Source organism: Typopeltis vanoorti, chromosome 23 (genome assembly GCF_054136105.1).
Source record: "Typopeltis vanoorti isolate ZY-2024b chromosome 23, IOZ_Tvanoo_1.0, whole genome shotgun sequence".
Taxonomy (NCBI): Eukaryota; Metazoa; Arthropoda; class Arachnida; order Uropygi; family Thelyphonidae; genus Typopeltis; species Typopeltis vanoorti.
In genome coordinates this window covers 22,128,997-22,146,762 of record NC_143571.1, presented here as the reverse complement: position 1 = coordinate 22,146,762, position 17,766 = coordinate 22,128,997, and the positions used below count along the sequence as shown (strand labels likewise).

The 17,766-nt window shown below is 34.2% G+C and overlaps 1 protein-coding gene across 2 annotated transcripts in view; it reads right to left on the bottom strand.

Annotated features, from left to right (window-relative positions):
* Positions 1-17,766, bottom strand: part of Stt3B (catalytic subunit 3B of the oligosaccharyltransferase complex) — a 250,419-nt gene that overhangs the window by 141,181 nt on the left and 91,472 nt on the right. For both annotated transcript variants that reach the window (XM_090413219.1, XM_090413218.1), the window contains exon 7: positions 11,469-11,568. In XM_090413219.1, the coding sequence (XP_090269345.1) occupies positions 11,469-11,568 (100 nt within the window). The remainder of the gene's footprint in view (positions 1-11,468; positions 11,569-17,766) is intronic.

The following is a 17,766-nucleotide window of genomic DNA, read 5'->3' as shown; positions in this document are numbered from 1 at the left end:
GATGTCTGGATATTTGGTTCATAGGCTGATCTTTCAACATGTCCACTATATGGACAGACTGGAATATCAGCAATCATGATTATGGCTATCAGGTCTAACAAATCACGACAGGTACTAAACACAGAATCAAATGGAAAAAACTTACACGAAATTAACTTGCACTTTAATCTGAATAAACATGGATGCATTCTCAAAACATGGAAAATCTTAATTCTCAGAGATCCCAGAATACAACCAAGGCCATCTAGAGGATGCCCACAGGGAACATCCTTAGTACTCATCTTTTGTCTATCGTGTTTCACAAGTTTATATTGTGCTCCCTGAAGATGTCTGTGATGGATGAAATACTGGAAAAATTAAACATTAGTTCTAATCTCTTACAGTGTTGTTTTGCTCCATTGAATATGTAATCTTACAACAGTTCCACCCAGCACCTAAGTCTTAACACACAAAGTTGAGCAGCTTTTAAGATGAGCTGCACACTTAAATACACAAATATTACTGTAGAAAAATTAAGAGTATGAAAACCAGAACCAAACCTTAGACACCTAATGGTAAAATCTGAAGAAAACCTATAGAAAATCAGAACTTCATGATGGACACAAGAAGTTCTACTAGAATAGAAGTTATGTCAGTGATCTTTGGCAAGTCAATATGTACCTTAGTGAATAGCAGAAAAAAATGTAAAAAAAACTAAGCCGTGTGTAAAAGAAACTAAACAAAAGTCAATAGAAGACTGGGAAGAATACAAAAGATAAACTTAGGAGTGATAAAATGTTCTGACAGCTATCAAGCAAGCTTAGAAATAAAGAAAGAATAATGTAAAGGAATCTGATCATCATCATCATGCTTGTCAAGGATTTAGGACTTGAGTGGCCTGTTACAGCCTTAGAAATCAGCATTGAATCTCTTAAGAGGATGTCCTGGTTTTCCTTCCCCTAATGGTTTGTAATTTAAGGCCTGTTTTGATAATCTTTCTATTTTCATTCTTTCAATGTCTTCCATTCATTTATGTTTATATTTTTTAAATTTTTTCTATTACTGATTCCTGGTTTAATTCTTCCATAATTTCTTCATTTCTTTTGTGATCAAATATAGTATACTTTGCAGTCTTTCTCATAAACTTCATTTCAGCTGTTATTAATCTGTTTTTTGTTTTATTTTCCAGATTTCACTTCCATACAATAGGACAGGTAGGGCTAATGTATTGTATACTTTTAGCCTGGTTTGTTTTTGTACTAGGTTAGGTTTAAATATAGTTAATTACACCTGTTATTTAAATATCTTTTTCATATGTAATCATACATCCTAGGTAGTTAAATGAATTCAACTGTTCTAAAATCTCATTATCCATTACTATTTTAGTTTTTATTGGGTCTTGTCCTTTAAAAGGCCATTGTTTTTGATTTTTCTGTTGATATTATCATTCCATAATGTTTGGTTATCTCATTTAAATTTAAAATATCTTCCTGTAAGTTATCTTCAGAATTTGTAATTATTATTTGGTCATCACCAAAAAATGAGTGTTTAAATTCACAGTAGGAGAAAATTTCATACCTTGATGGAAATTTTTATTCCATTTTATTATTTCATTTAGATAAATATTAAAGAGTTGCTGAAAGGGGCCATCCCTGTCAGACTCCTTGGTTTATCTCTCTTGTATATGATAGCTTTTAGAATATTATTTGATATCTGTCTTTCTTTTAATATGTTAAATAAAATGCTTCTTTTAACTTTGTCAAATGCCTTTTCAAAGTCAAATGTAATATGTGTTTCTAAATTGTATTCTCTTCTTTTCTCTATTATTAATTTTAGGCAAAAGGCTGGGTCTATAAATGATCGTTCTTTTCTAAATCCATTCTGTATTTCTAAAATAAACTTTTCAGAATATTTTATTAGTTTGTTATTTAAAATTCTGCTATATATTTTGTAACAGGAATTTAGTATACTTATACCTAAATTTTTAGGGCCATCTTTACTACCTTTTTTAAAGATGGGGATGACAATTGCTTTTTTCCATTCTATTGGTGAGTTACTAGTTGAACAGATTTTATTTAAAAATAATAGGAGTCTTTCTTTGCACCTTATTCCTGCATATTTATATAATTCTGAACTTAACTTATATTCTCCAGGTGATTTTCCATTTCTTGTTTCTTTCAGGCTGATTTCTAATTCTTCTTTAGTTATTTCCTTTTTCATTAAATGTTTGCCAGTTATCTTTTTTAAAATTTATCTGTCCATAATTCTGTATAGAAATTCTTCTAATTTCAGTTCGGTGTTTAATTTTACATTTTCTTTAGTATCTATAATTTCAAAATCTTATATACATTGGGTCTTATTTTATTTTATATCATATTCTATATTAGAAACAAATTTGTTGCATGATTCTCTATGTCTTTTTCTGACTTCTTTCAGCTATGGCTCTTATTCTTTTATATTTTATTTCATCTTCTAATCTTTTACTGCTTAACCATTTATTATGATAGGTTTCTTTTTATTTTGATTATATCATCCCATTCATTTGCTGCTGTATTTAGTAATGGTTTTATATTAAGCCATTCTATTTCTACATTTTGTTTTAATTTTATCTAAATATTGGTTAATTCTTTGTTTATATAGCCATTGTATATTTGTGTCATTTAATAATCTAGTTTTATAAACAAATGTTTTAAATTTTCTTTGTTCTTGTTATTTATAGCCATTCGGGTGGTAATCTTCATTTTATTTTAACAAGGAAGTGGTCGCTACTTATTTCATATCCTCTGTGAACTCTAACATCTAAAGAGAACTTTGATGTCTTTTCATTTAGGATAAATGAATCTAATATTGATTTCCATCCTCTTGCTGCCCAAGTATATTTATGTATATCTTTATGTTTATAGAAACAATTCATTATTTTAAGGTTATTATAAACTACAAAGTCAATCAATTTTTTACCATTCCTGTTTAGAGTATGTTCTCCATATATTCCTATATTATTATTAATTTTCATGTTTCCAATTCTTGCATTTAAGTCTCCTTCATGTCTATCAGGAATCTGATGATAAAGACATAAAAACTGAAAATAAAGATATTTCAGATGTCTGAAGTAATCACTTGAAAAACTGACTAAAACAGAATAATGGCAGAAAGTCAGAAGAAATGCAGATGAGTAATTTTGATAATTAAGGTAGAAACAGCTGTCAGAAATGTGAAAAAGCAGTTGGAGCAGAAATCAAATATCTTAGTATAAAAGCTTTATAGTGGCTATGCTGCACAATTCAGCAGACTGTTCAGAAGATTGACTTCTGGATATTGAGAATAGCTCTTACAGTACCCATCTATAAAATGAGAAACAAAAATTGTGAGAATTAACAGAAGTTTTTGACAAATGAGCATACCAAGTAATTTCATGCAAGCATACAGGCATCCCTCGTTATACGCAATCTCGCTTGATGCATTTTCGCCATAACCCCATTTTAAAAAATCTCAATCGGTAGCAATTTCGCAGTCACCCTGTGCGTGCACCGCTTTGACAAGGCAGCATCGTGCTGCATATCAGTCTCACAGAAGGTGTAGAACTAATAAGCTCCATTGTTGGAGTCTTCTGCAATGCAAACATTATGGAAAAAATATGTAATTGCAATCAAAACACTTCCAAGACTAAAAAACAGAGAAAAGCTATAACACTGGAAAAAAATTAGAAGTTAGAAAGAGGTATGAACGTAATGAGCACACAGCCGACAGAGCTACAGGAATTTCTGAATCAACTTTAAGAACAATAAGAAATCAAGGCAGAGAAAATAAAAGAAAGTTGTAAAAGTGCGATGAGAATGTCGAGAATTAAGATAAGGGAACCAATTATGGAGAAATTGGAAAGGAAGTTGGCCCAATGGATTTAACATGAAAATCAGTGTTGTTCTGTTATCCACCTTGATTATCCAGGCTAAAGCTATAAGTTTGTTTGATGATTTGAATGTTACAGATCCTGATCCTAAAGTGCAATCTTTTGCTTGGTTTGAACGTTTCAAGGTGCGACATGGATTCCATAATCTCAAGCTGACTGACAAGGCTGAAGGAGCTATGTTGTTGCTGCTGAGAACTTCCCAGCAAAATTTCTTAGTGTAATTCAGGAACATGGTTATTTGCCTCAACAAGTGTTCAATCTCAATGAAACGGTGTTGTTCTGGAAGTGTATGCCTAGTAGAACATTTCTATCGGCACAAGAAAAGAGGGCCCCAGGTTTTAAAGCTTCCAAGGACCATCTCCCTTTGCTGTTAAGAGGAAATGCATCTGGAGATCATAAAACTAAACTGCTACTTTATCACTCCGAAACCCACACGCACTCAAGGACTATTCAAAGGAGGATTTGCCTGTTGTATGGCAGTCAAATAAAAAAGCATGGATTACCAGAGCTGTGTTTGAGTCCTACTTTTGCAATGAACTGTGTCATGAATTGAAGGCTTATTGTGACAGGATAGATGTACCCTTCAAAATTCTTCTGCTTCTGGACAATGCACCAGGACATCCTCCAAGCATCACTAAAATTGATGAGAATATCAAAGTTATTTTTCTGCTACCAAACACAATCCCTCATTCAACCCATGGATCAGGGTGTTATTGCAACTTTCAAGAGTTATCATCTCCGCAGAACATTTTTGCAGCTAGTTCAAGCTACATGTACCAACGGTGAAGATAAAATTTCAGTGAAAGAATTTTGGAAGAAATATGATATAAAAATGAAAACTGAAAACACTGGAGAGGCATGGACAGAAGTTAAGCAGTCCTGCATGAAGGGAGTTTGGAAGAAAATTTGGTTTGAAGTTTCTGATGCTAATGATTTTGATCCTGAAAGTGAGCTTGCCAACTCAAGACAGTTAAAAATGGTAAAATCTGTTGGATTTTAGGATGTAGATGAGACAAATGTGGATGAACTGCTCGAGTCCCACTCATCAGAGCTCACTAATGAAGATCTTCTGGAAATGGAAAACAACATGAATGATAAAAGTCAGGAGCCCTTTGTTGCTGAGCCCAAACAGCTTTCAACAAAACAAATGACTGAATTTTTTAAACACAGTGACAGTGCCATCAGAATAATTGAAGAAAATGATCCCAAGGAAATTAGAAGAGCCAAAGTTGCAAGAGAAATTCAGAATTCTTTGACTTGCTATAAAGAACTTCATACAGAGAGGAAGAATGCTGCCTGTCAGCTGAGTCTCAACTGTTTCATTAAAAAAGTTGAAGATCATCAGCCTATCATCCCAGAGACTTCAAGAGAGTGATGATCCAGACTCACCAGCCCCAGTCCATTCATTATCCAATTGAAGACTGTCAGAAGTATGTAGTGTTTGGGTGTTTATATGACATTGTATTAATTAGATTAATTCAACCAGTCATTCATTCATTAAAATTTCTTTTGCTCACAGGTGTAAAGTTTTATTTTTTTTTTTATCCTTCTGAAGTAACCCCTATCCCTATCTCACTCATGCTAAATTCAACTCACTTTACGTGATGATTTCATAGAACCAATTAATTGTGCAAAGCAAGGGACAAATATTTAAGAAAAGTGTAAAAAAGAATTGGGAGAAGAGCAAGCTGGGTTCAATCCTAACATGGATTATCAAAGCTAGATTTTTACTTGAAATAATGTGAAAGCACGATAATTTATATAAGCAATGATTGTTTTGTTGATTTGGAAATGGTATACGATCTTCAAAACACTGCAAGTGTATGCCATAAAATGGGACAAATAGAGCAACACATAGGTCAGACTTAAGTTGTAAACCATTCATTAGAAGTGAAAGGGATTGATATAAAATCAGGTAACACAAGGATGCATTCTATTGCTAATACTATTCATCTATATGAATCACATTATGAGGGAAAATGGTATACTAAACCCACTATCAAAATTTAATATACTAAACTTATCTTTACTTTATGCAAATATACTACTAAATAAATCTGGTACAATAGTCTTCAAAACTTCTTTAAGGTGAATAACTGCTGTAAGAAATTTGGTATGGAAATCGGCATTAAAAAAAAAATTGAAAATAGGCAGGAATATGGAAAACTGCATTCTCAATGAAGAATCAATGTAAGAGATTATCATCACACCCTCTATGAAGTCAGAAAGCTCACTGCAAGAGATTCATTCAACTGATAACATACTGAATCTTAAAATCTTTACCTCTCTGCATTAACAATATTCTGGTAAAGCAGTCCATTCACCCACAATAAACAAAGCTGGCAGAGGTGGAGAGCAAACTGATCAATTTCATGGAAGAGGGAAAAAAAAACCAATAAAAAAAGAGGGAAAAAAATAAAATAATATATATAATAAAAGCACCAATTTAACAATGATTAAAGAGTTGGGTTAGTTTGGCCAACTACCCACTAATATTTTGGCCAATCACGAGTCCAAGAGTTTGAATATAAACATTTTTAAATTTGAAGAAGTGGTGGTGGTTATCATAAATAGTTGATTATTATAATAAACTAAGAAATCTTGAATGACCAAAATGCATGTATCAAAAACAACTAAAGATCCCACTCCCAATCTCATGAAGTGGATCAATAAATATATGACATGGATTAAAAAATCAAAATAAATAAAACAATATTGAAAAAACTACTCCAGACTACTCACTCTCCAAGTAAAATGTAAAAGTTCATGGACAAGTAAAAATCCATAAAGAAAGTACCCCAATAAGTCCAATAATTTCATAGACACTACTAACGTCATCTCTATCAAAATTCGTAGTAATAATAATATTACTACGAATTCGTAATAATAATAATCCCTTATTAATTACATCAAAATTTATGAATAAACACGATGACCTTTTTCATCAAATATCGAGCATCTCAAAATGACATTCTGATTTCAATAGACATGACAGCTCTGTGCACCAATGTTGACATCTTCAGAGCATCGGACATTGTTTACACTATGCGTCAAGAAGACCATTCTCTTTAGGCTGATGGGCACAATTACCTTCTAATGATATTCTGATCCTCACAAAATTCAGTTTCTACAAACTTCGTCAAATTTAAGAATGATATTTATATTCAAACTTTAGGACTCTCAATGGGCAAAATATTAGTAAGCTACTGGCTGAACTGTTTTTGGCATATCTGGAATCTGGCTTATTAAACTCTTCTCCCCAGCATTACTTATGTTCAATATGGTGTATGATGTCTTATGTACAGGAGACCTGACATGTATAACCTTCCTAGAAACCTCAATGATTTTAGTACAGACTTAAATTTACCATAGAATCAAAACATGAAAGTCTATAAACTTCCTAAATTTAACTTTAATTACAACCACATAACAAAAACCTTCCATAAACATGTACACACCACAAAATACCTGCACTTTTAACTCATACCATCCATATTCCATGAAAAAAATTTGGTTATTCTTTCACAGTTCATAAATGTATATAAATTCTCAACTCCAAATAGATAGCTTAATAATCAAATTTAAGATTTTTAAAAATCAAGAATATCTAACAACTGAAATTATGCGAACCTTACAGCCAATATTTGACTAACCACCACCTATCAAAGAAAATTTTCCCTTTGCATAAAATTACCCTATATTCCAAATACATAGCTTTTAAATACATTTTTAAACATAACTACAAATTAGTTTTCACTACTAATTGCAAACTGGCTATCCTTCTGAAACCCACCAAAATTCACATTTACAAGGCAATATTTGAATACTACAATTTGGTATAAGATTCCCTTTTCAACAGGATTGTAATGTAGGTTTGGAGTCTAACTGTGGTAGCGTGCACTGCTGCATGTGTTTGGATGGATTTGCAAGAGGTCAGGGAGAATTATTGATGCCAATTCTGATGAACAGCAGGCCATAGAAGTATTTATTGAAGATGCAGGCTGCAGAGACTGAACACCTGTGTGAAAGTGAGTGGAGTGTATTAGTGATAGAGGCATCAATCAATCTGACTCTTTAATGCCTCAAGCAAAAGAGAAAGTCAAATTTTTTATATGCAGAGGAGGAAATATTTGTGATGTTTGTGCCAAGAGAGATTTCAAATTAGTTATTCCAAGAAGGTTCACCTTCTCATCTTGAATAGATGATCTGAGTACTGTCAAGGTATGACCGGAAGAACAGTTTTTTTTTTTTTTTTTTGGAAAATATTGTAGAGCTATGTTTTGCTACCATTGAAGATGTTTATTCAAATCTATTGATGAATGTTTTGAAGATCAGAATTTAAGGGTTCTAAAGGTTGTGATGATTTGTAAGGAGGCGGTAGGTTGTCAAATGAAAAGGATCAGTGCGATGTGCTGTCATCAGCAAAACTGTATACTGGATTAGCAGTCAGCTGGAGTAGATCATTTATGTAGGTAGAGCATAGGCAAAAGAACAGAGCCTTATGAGAACCTGTCATTAGTAATACTATAGATACAAGATAAGGAGCCATCTATCATTAGAAGTGAGCATCTGGCCAGAAAGCTGACTACCCAACTGCAGAAGTCAGGGGGGGGGGGGGCAAAATGATGGGAGTTTTCTTAATAGGCCTTTATGCCAAACTTGATCAAAAGCTTTGGAGATATCAAGAGCAACCACTTGAGATTTGCCGAACTTTTCCATAATGTATGTCCAGAGATGAGTGACAGAGGTTAGCAGATACCCATGAAAATGTCACCACATGTGACTGGACTCCACAAAGTCCTGATTTCAACTCTATTGAATATATGTGGGATGAACTGGAGCATCAGCTGAGATCAGGGGATGTCTACCCCACAACAGGACCTCATTATATGCCTACAAGAATGGTCCAAAATTCACATTGATCGTTATTGTACGCTTGTGAAAAGTATGCCTCATAGGACTGCTGCAGTCATCACCACAAAAGGAGGTGTTGCATCTTATTAAGGCAGGCACCATGGCTGTTTGTTCCTCACACTATGATATCCATTGACATCTTTTCAAGCAGTATATTACCTACACTAAAGAAATTTTAAAAAATACAAACAATTATACAATTTCTTAATTATTGGTGAATTATATAATTTGAAAGCAAAGTCCTTTCCTAAAAAGGAAAGTTAAAAAACATAACTTTGGTTTCTCCAGAAATAACTGATTTATATTAGATATATGAAGAGCCAAAGGCTTCAATTCGGCGACATATATAACTTGTTTAAGTTAAGGGATATTACATCCCATATAGTTTCTTAGCCGAATAAGAAACTCAAAGAGTTTCATGCCGAATATAGTAGAAACTATATATATAAAGTTCGGCGATTCCAAGCATAAGCAAATACCTGGATACTGCAGAAACTGACCCTAAAGGTAGTGCAAGCTGAGGCAACTCGTGTCAAAGGTGGAGCAAGTTCCGATCACTATTCTTGATATTTTCTTGATAATTTATTAGGACACCTCATTGCAAAACTCGTAGAAGGGTTGTAAGTTTTGTTCGCTACAAACTTGATATTAACTAGGTCTGCCTACTCACTGATGAGAACCTCAATAAAGGTTGAAACCGGTCTGGGTAGTGACCTTCTCTCATAATGTCGAACAATAATACAGCTCCTAGGAGCTAAGTTCACATTATGGGTAAATATCAAGAATAGTGATCGGAACTTGCTCCATCTTTGACACGAGTTGCCTCAGCTTGCACTACCTTTAGGGTCAGTTGCTGCAGTATCCAGGTATTTGCTTATGCTTGGAATCGCTGAACTTTATATAGTTTCTACTATATTTGGCATGAAACTGAGTTTCTTATTCGGCTAAGAAACTATATAGGATGTAATATCCCTTAACTTAAACAAATGATTTATATGTCTGACAGATGTCAAACATGGCAGGTGCAATAAATTGTAGTGGAAGTACAATTTATTGCATCCCATGGGCAAGTACTAAATAATACACTTTGTATGGCACCCAGTAAATGTTTAAACCAAAGAAATTTTCCAATAAGCAGGTCTCTACCACTATCTACAAACATTTATGTTGCAGAAGGATTCACACCTACAGTGTGTAGATAGAGAGTGAAGATGCTATCTACTCAGTCAACCAGACTGGCATTTCACTCCTAATACTATTGCCATTTAAGTATATCAAGTTATCATTTATATGTTATAGTCATCTCTGCTCAGCGATAAACAGATGGAATTACCTAGACAGAATAAGACTAGATCAATATCTTAAGAATATCAATGATAAGAAACTATGATTTTCTTTTCTTTGCTTGATGAACAGAACTTTATCATAATCTTTACCTGTGGCATAATTAACTTTAAAGTACAGATATTTCATACTGAAAATAACAGTACATCAATGTGTAGAAACAAGCAAATAAAAAAAAATCAATTTACCAATTAAAAATTGTTACTGCATAATATTAAAATTATTTTTGATGTTTACATAAAATGAGAATCTCCCAAACTTTTTTTTTGGGAGAGGGGAAGGGGGGGAGGGGAGAGAGAGAGAGAGAGAGAGAAAGAGGGAGAATCATTCTGATTCAAATTAGGCCAATGTAAAAAGCTTCACAACTTTCTTTGAAAAGGCATTCATATTTAAAACTGCTTCTATAGAGAAGACAAGCCTCACACCCCAATGGATAGTGTGTTTGATGTCATTACTATGTATGCTGTGCCAGACCAGACTGTTTCACATGTTCACTGTAATACTGATGTTCATTAATATTTTTCCACAGAAAAACAAACTGTCTGCCCAAAAAAGTATGTCAAATTACATTCACAAGGAATCTGGTAAACACCAACTAAAGACAGAGGTGATAGTTCGTCTTTTGTAGTTGGTAACAAATGAGAATGTTGTTGATAGAAAAATGTGGGAATATCTGCTGGATTTGATAAGGGTTATTATTTATTAATATTAATTTCTAGCTCGTGATAACTGTGTTTAATTGGTAAACTGATTGTTGTATATACTTTGTATTCTTGTTCTTTGATTTGCTGGTTTCTACACACTGATGATGTACTGGTGTTTTCAGTACAAAATATCTGTACTTTTGTTCAAGTTAATTACCGTGGTTGAGCCTCTGTAGCTCAGTCGGTATAGACAAAGCCCTTTGGTTGGAAAGACCCGGGTTCAAATTCCATCACTGATGGGATTCGAACGCGTGAAAGGTGAGTTAGCTGGTCTCATATGGAGGTAGGGTGTTTTTTTTCACATAAAAATTCGGGTTTTTAATCCCCCAGAACAGGCAAACTGGCCCTGTGAACATAGTGTGTCCTACAGACATAGGACACACCAGGAGGCATGGGGCTAACCACCTTATCCTTGAGTTACGGTTGAAAAGTCCAAGAATGCTAAAGTGCCTATTAGGACCACTGATAGAATAGAATTACTGTGGTTATCATGTAATTTGTTATTTAATCAAGTATCATGTAAGAAAGATGATTCATCCACTATATAATAAGTTTTTCACACAAATTAAATCCAATTCAAAGTTAAAATATTCAATAAAAAAAAAAATAGCAATTCTTACCTACATAAATCCTATGTGAGAATCGTCCCATAAGAAGTAAAACAAACACGTGAAGAGGAATTAGGTTAATAATAAATACATACCCACCCCATGCAGATACCTAAAAATAAAAATGCAATCATCAAAAATAATGTTTGGCAACTCTGCTGATATCTACCAAAGCATTAATTTGAATTAAAATTAAGTCTTATAAAACGATGTGCTATCTTTAATTAAATGTAGCAAAGAGTTTTTTCCTAATTTATCACTTCAACAAAAGATAACTGAATATATTAATTAGATACCATAATTAGGACATTTTTTCCCCCTAATACAACACAGTAAGTCAGTTGCTATGGAGTATAGCATGGGAAAACCATCCTTTTTTTCCCTCTACCCTCCTTGTACTAAAATGTTTCACTTTTTAAAACACAAAGTACCAGTAACATAATAAAACTGACATAAGTATAACTATCTCTGAAGCTCAATCAGAAAGGCAAAATCAACTGCCTATGATATGCCTAATGGTAATTATTAAAATAAGTAATTAGCAAACTCTACAGAAGGTGAAAATTATGACTCACTTTTTTTTTTTTTTTTTTAATTGCAGCTGAAACAACAGGCTATGGTCCAACATTATGTCTGTTAATTGGGTGTATTTTTCTGGTGGGTTTGCCTGTTCTGTGGGACAAAAAATTCCAAGTTTGTGGAAGTAAAATCCTGTTTTCTGTATCAATTTAACTCACCATCATATGAAAAAAATCCTTAAAGATTCTTCACATCCTAGATGGTATTTGAATCCATGTCTTTCCAATCAAAGTATTGTCAATATTGAGTTAGAACTTTGAACTGGTGATGTGTGCCATATTTGCCGAAAGAAAAACACCAAGTCATTTCTGAAGCAGAAGGAAAGATTTACGGGGAATATTCAAGTAAAATGAAACAGTGAATGACAGATGAGTTGATCTCGTGTTGGAGACTTAATGAAGTGAAACACCAAGAAAGGATTAAAAATAATATTTAACTCTTCCAATATTCCATCTCAGTCACAGAGACATCTTCAGGGAATACAATGAGCCTTGTAAAATACACAAATCAATCTCTTGACAAAATGAAATTGAACTAGAAAAATGTGTGGTCTCTTCTGAACATTTAAACAAATGTAAAAATTAAAAATATTCAGAATTCATCTTTCAGTTCAAGTCCTTCATGTGTAAATAAATCATTGAAAGACTAATGTAGAGGTTGGATTAAAAACCATAAGTGGCACAGATAGAACAGTGAAGAGTCACTACATTCTTTTTCAATTTCAAATAAGCTGAAGAGAAACAATGCATGCAAAATTAAAAATCTGTAAATATATTTGGTCTCAGTTTTAACCTCAAGTGATGGCCAATGTCCCAATTCTGCAAAACTGAAACTATTCTAATTGAAGCTCAATTACCACTTTCTGAATGACTACTTATTTTACTTTTCCCAGTTACAGCACAATGTTTCCATTTCAAAGGCAACAATCTGTGTACGTTTGTTCTCATCACTCATTTCAGGGTATCCAACTAAGCATCTTTTCTTTTTGATCTTCAGCTAAAATTTTAAAATGTATTTGAAATTTTTATTGTTCTAATGCCACCAGTTATTCAGAACTATTTATTTAAATCTTAATTTTCCCCACTTCCAATTTTTATAACAGTGAAGTCTCAAAAATTTCAAAGTTCTATACAATCTCAACTTTTTTTTTTCCAATGTAAGGAACCAAGATATGCAAGACATTTTTATCACCAATGACCCCATTGTAAAATCTGTTGCAAGAAAGTAAAAAATAAATTTGCTGTTTAAATTTCACCACCGATTTTCCATAAATTTTTTTCTCTCAGTATTTCCAAATATTTAAAATGTAATGTGAAAATATTATGTGCTGAATATAGTGTTATAAGAATTGCTGTAAAATTGCATATAGGTCGACTTAATTGTAAAGCTGGTAGGGATTAGCCAGATTAACAATGACAAATATTTTGTTGTAAGGCTAAATGTTAATGAAACGGGCAGCATTGACGTCATAATGCTATAGGCTCATCCCAGAAAAGCAGACCATGAGAACAAAGGAATAAGTATGGTATATAAGGAGCTTGTAGCTCTTAGACCTCTCTCCTTTATGGCTCTCCTTTTCTCCGGTTGTCGTCAAGGCCTTTCCTATAGTCATCAGGGCGTGATCATCAGCCATTCTCCAGCAGGTGCTTGCTGTGTTCATGATGTTGGCCGATTCCTAGTATCCAGCAGTATTCCTGCAACTGGCTGTAGAGGGTCGATAGCGTCCGATCTGAGAACTTCTGATGTTGGCAGTATCTCGATGAGGCAGATTCTATAAAACTACTGCCAGAGTAAGTCCCAGCAGCAAGAAGAAATTTTCCAGGAAAGGAATGGTCAAATCCTGAGGTGGTTTGCTTTCAAAGTCTTGGGACAGTTCATGCTTGGTTGTGTGAGTAAGCAACAGCCTTTGTATCTTTGTTAAAGTGTGTATCGGAATTATGTGCAGTGCATTAGTATTTGTAAATAGGAGGTCTCTAAAATCAAATGTTGTGGGAGAATAATTCGTTTTCTTTTTACGTGTTTGGATATTGAATGTGTATTTAATTGTAAGACAGCAAATAATGCTAATAAGGAATGTACGTAGCTAGACAAGATTTAAGTTGCTACTTTTAAGGGATGAGTTTGTTACTTGTGATCACAGTGCACAAATTTTGAATAGCAATGTCACAGGAAACTTCCTTGTATAGTAACTTAGTGTTAAATACACTGTGAACTTCATTGCATGAATTTTACATTCTTCGGTGTGTTAAATGATTCTGTGGTTTAACTTCTCAGTAATTTATGTCATCTTTAACTATTGTCATAGCAAAAAAAATAAATCTTGTGTTTTTGTAATTACCTGGTCTGTTTTCCTTAGCCAATGCACTATCTCTAAAAAAGAAATTTTCAAACCTGCGGACATAACAAATAGTCATGACTTGCATTTTACAGAATTAAAATATATATTTTATAATTTGGGATTTAGCCGACCAAATTGTATTCTAATTGGTTAAACCTAAATAAAAATGATGGTACAACATGACAAAATTCCATGCCAGCTGGGCCGTCGCCCGGTTAAACAAGGCGCCCGCTATTTTAGCCAGGGAACCAGGGTGTACAGTGAAAAGTCAGCTACTAGAACAAATCTGAAAACATACCCCAATTCAAGATCAGAGTTAAAGAACGGTACTACCAACATAAGAAGCCTGAATGGCAAAGAAATGGCGATAGCTGAGGAATTAGATAAGTACCAGATCGACATAATAGGGGTGACTGAAACAAAAAAGACAAAAACTGGTGAGATCTTTCTGAACAATAAATACAAAATGTTATATTCAGGCAATAACAATCAACGAAAAGAAGGAGTAGCCATTGTATTCAACACTAAAGAAGGGGCTAATCTTCTTGAATGAGAGGCAGTCTCAAGTAGAGTGATGTGGGCAAATATGAGAATGGGGAACTGGACAACAAGACTTATTTGTGCCTATGGTCCCACAGAAGGTTCTACTAAGGTAGAAATGGAGGAATTTTTTGATGCTTTAGAGAAAGCATCTGACACAGCTAACGAAGAAAAACGGAATTTAAAGAGGTAAGAATAAGTTTAACAAACCAACATAATTGGAACAATCAGTTAGGTAGGACGTTCCACCAATAGCACAGTGGTAAAACACACTCAACAGGCCTACAGTGAGGAATACATACCCATACTTGAAGTAGAAAAAGCCAAAGGCTTGAAATGCGGAAAGGCAGCAGGAGTAGATGATATTCGACCAGAAATGGTGAAGTATGGTGGTATAAAAGTGTTACAGTGAAGAAGGCCACTGCACTGCATAGCTCAGAAAGCCTGGAAAGAGAGACGAATTCCCAATGATCAGAGTAGAGATCTCATAGTACCCATATATAAAAAAGGGAAATAAAACTGAATGTGAGAATTACAGAGGTATTACCCTACCGAGTGTTCCTGGCAAAATTTATGCAAGTATACCTGAGAAACAGATGAGAAGAATTGTGGAAGAAAAGCTTGGTGAAAAACAGGCTGGATTCAGGCCAAATAGCAGCTGTCAGGATCAGATCTTCACTTTATGAAAAATAATTGAGAAATCATGGTAATATAACAAAGATCTGTATTTATGTTTTGTAGATCTGGAAAAAGAATATGACAAGGTGCTAAGGGAGAAGCTATTCAATACGCTACAGTTATATGGTGTCAGTGGGACATTATATCAAGCAATACTTAGTCTTTATTTGAGTTGTAAGTCAGCAGTTAGAATTGAAGGAAGTACAGATAGCTGGTTTAATGTTAAATCTGTTGTCAGACAGGGATGTACATTATCCCCTCTGTTATTCATTATATATATGGATCACATAATGAAGGAAAGTGGTATTAAACATGATATCAAAATTGGAGATGTTGATGTCAGCTCTTTGCTTTATGCGGACGATGTTATACTTCTAAATAAATCCGCTACAAGTCTGCAAGATTCCCTGACTAAATTGAATAACTGTTGTAATAGATATGGTATGAAGGTCAGCAATAAAAAGACAAAGACAATGAAAATAGGTAAGAATCTTTGAAAATGTCAACTGCAATGTGAACGGAGAACCTGTGAAACAAGTAAAGCATTTCAGCTACTTAGGCACGATTTTTAGTGAAGATGGTAAATTAAATATGGAAATAGACAACAGAATCAACAAAGCAGGTATGGTAGGAAGTCAATTGAATAAATTCATATGGAATAAGAGAGAAATTAGTTAGAACACTAAATTAGCTGTATACAAGACAGGGTTCAAACCAGTTTTAACTTATGGATCTGAGAGCTGGGTCAAAAGTAAAACACTTGACCAAATACTAGAGACCGCAGATATGAGAGTCCTGAGAAAGATTAGAGGCGTGAACAGATAGATTCAATGGCAATATTATTAAAAATGAGGATATTAGAAAAGAACTTGACATTGTCAGTATCCAGGAATGCATTAGCAGAGCTAACCTTAGGTGGTATGGTCACTTAAATAGAATGGGCGAGGAAAGATTAGCAAAACAAGTGTTCTCTGCCAGGTTTGCAGGAAAACAACCCAGAGGAAGACCAAGATATAGGTGGATTGATAATGTACAAAGTGCCTTAGACAATAGAAATATATTTGATTTTTTAAGGATACTTGTGACAATGATTAGAAATATATATAGGTTAGCACAAGAATAATGTTTAATTTGCCAAATATTCAGATATTTGGCAAAGGGGTGCTTAAGGGTCAAAGCTGTATAACTGAGAGGAGACCTCCACATAGCCTTTAAAGGAATGCGGAGAACCGACCCTGGGCTTCTGAGCAAATGTCCAATCCTCACCTTCTCGTGGTGCACCCTATTGGGTATCTACTTGGATACTGAACGGATGAGGATGGGCTGGCAATTTGGGATTTAGCCGACCAAATTGTATTCTTATTGGTTAAACCAAAATAAAAAATGATGGTACGACATGACAAAATTTCATGCCGGCTGGGGCGTCGCCCGGTTAAACAAGGCCCCCGTCGTTTTCGCCAGGGAACCAGGGCAAACAGCGAAAAGTCAGCTACTGGAACAAATCTGAAAACAAACCCCAACTCAACATCACCAGAATTAAAGATTGGTACTATCAACATAAGAAGCCTGAATGGCAAAGAAATGGAGCTAGCTGAGGAGTTAGATAAGTACCAGATCGACATAATAGGGGTGACTGAAACAAAAAAGACAAAAACAGGCGAGATCTTTTTGAGCAATAAATACAAAATGTTATATTCAAGAAATGACAATCAAGGAAAAGAAGGAGTAGCCATAGTATTCAAGACAAAATACGAGGCTAATGTTCTTGAATGGCAGTCAGTCTCAAGTAAAGTAATGTGGGCAAATATGAGAATGGGGAACTGGACAATGAGACTTATTTGTGCCTATGGTCCCACAGAAGGTTCTACTGAGGTAGAAGTAAAGGAATTTTTTGAGGCTTTAGAAAAAGCAACTGACACAATGAAAAAGGAAAAGTTGGTCCTTGTTGGGGATCTAAATAGCAGAGTAGGAAATGATTGCGAGACAAAAATATTTTTGGAAAATTTGGAGAAAAGAGCAAAGCTAATAATAATGGCAAGCACCTGTTGGATTTCTGCTCAGGACATGGTCTGGTTATTACTAACACCATGTTACAACATAAAAATGTGCACAAATTCACATGGAGAGAAGAGGCAAGGAATAAGAAAAGTCTCATTGACTATGTTATTGTTGATA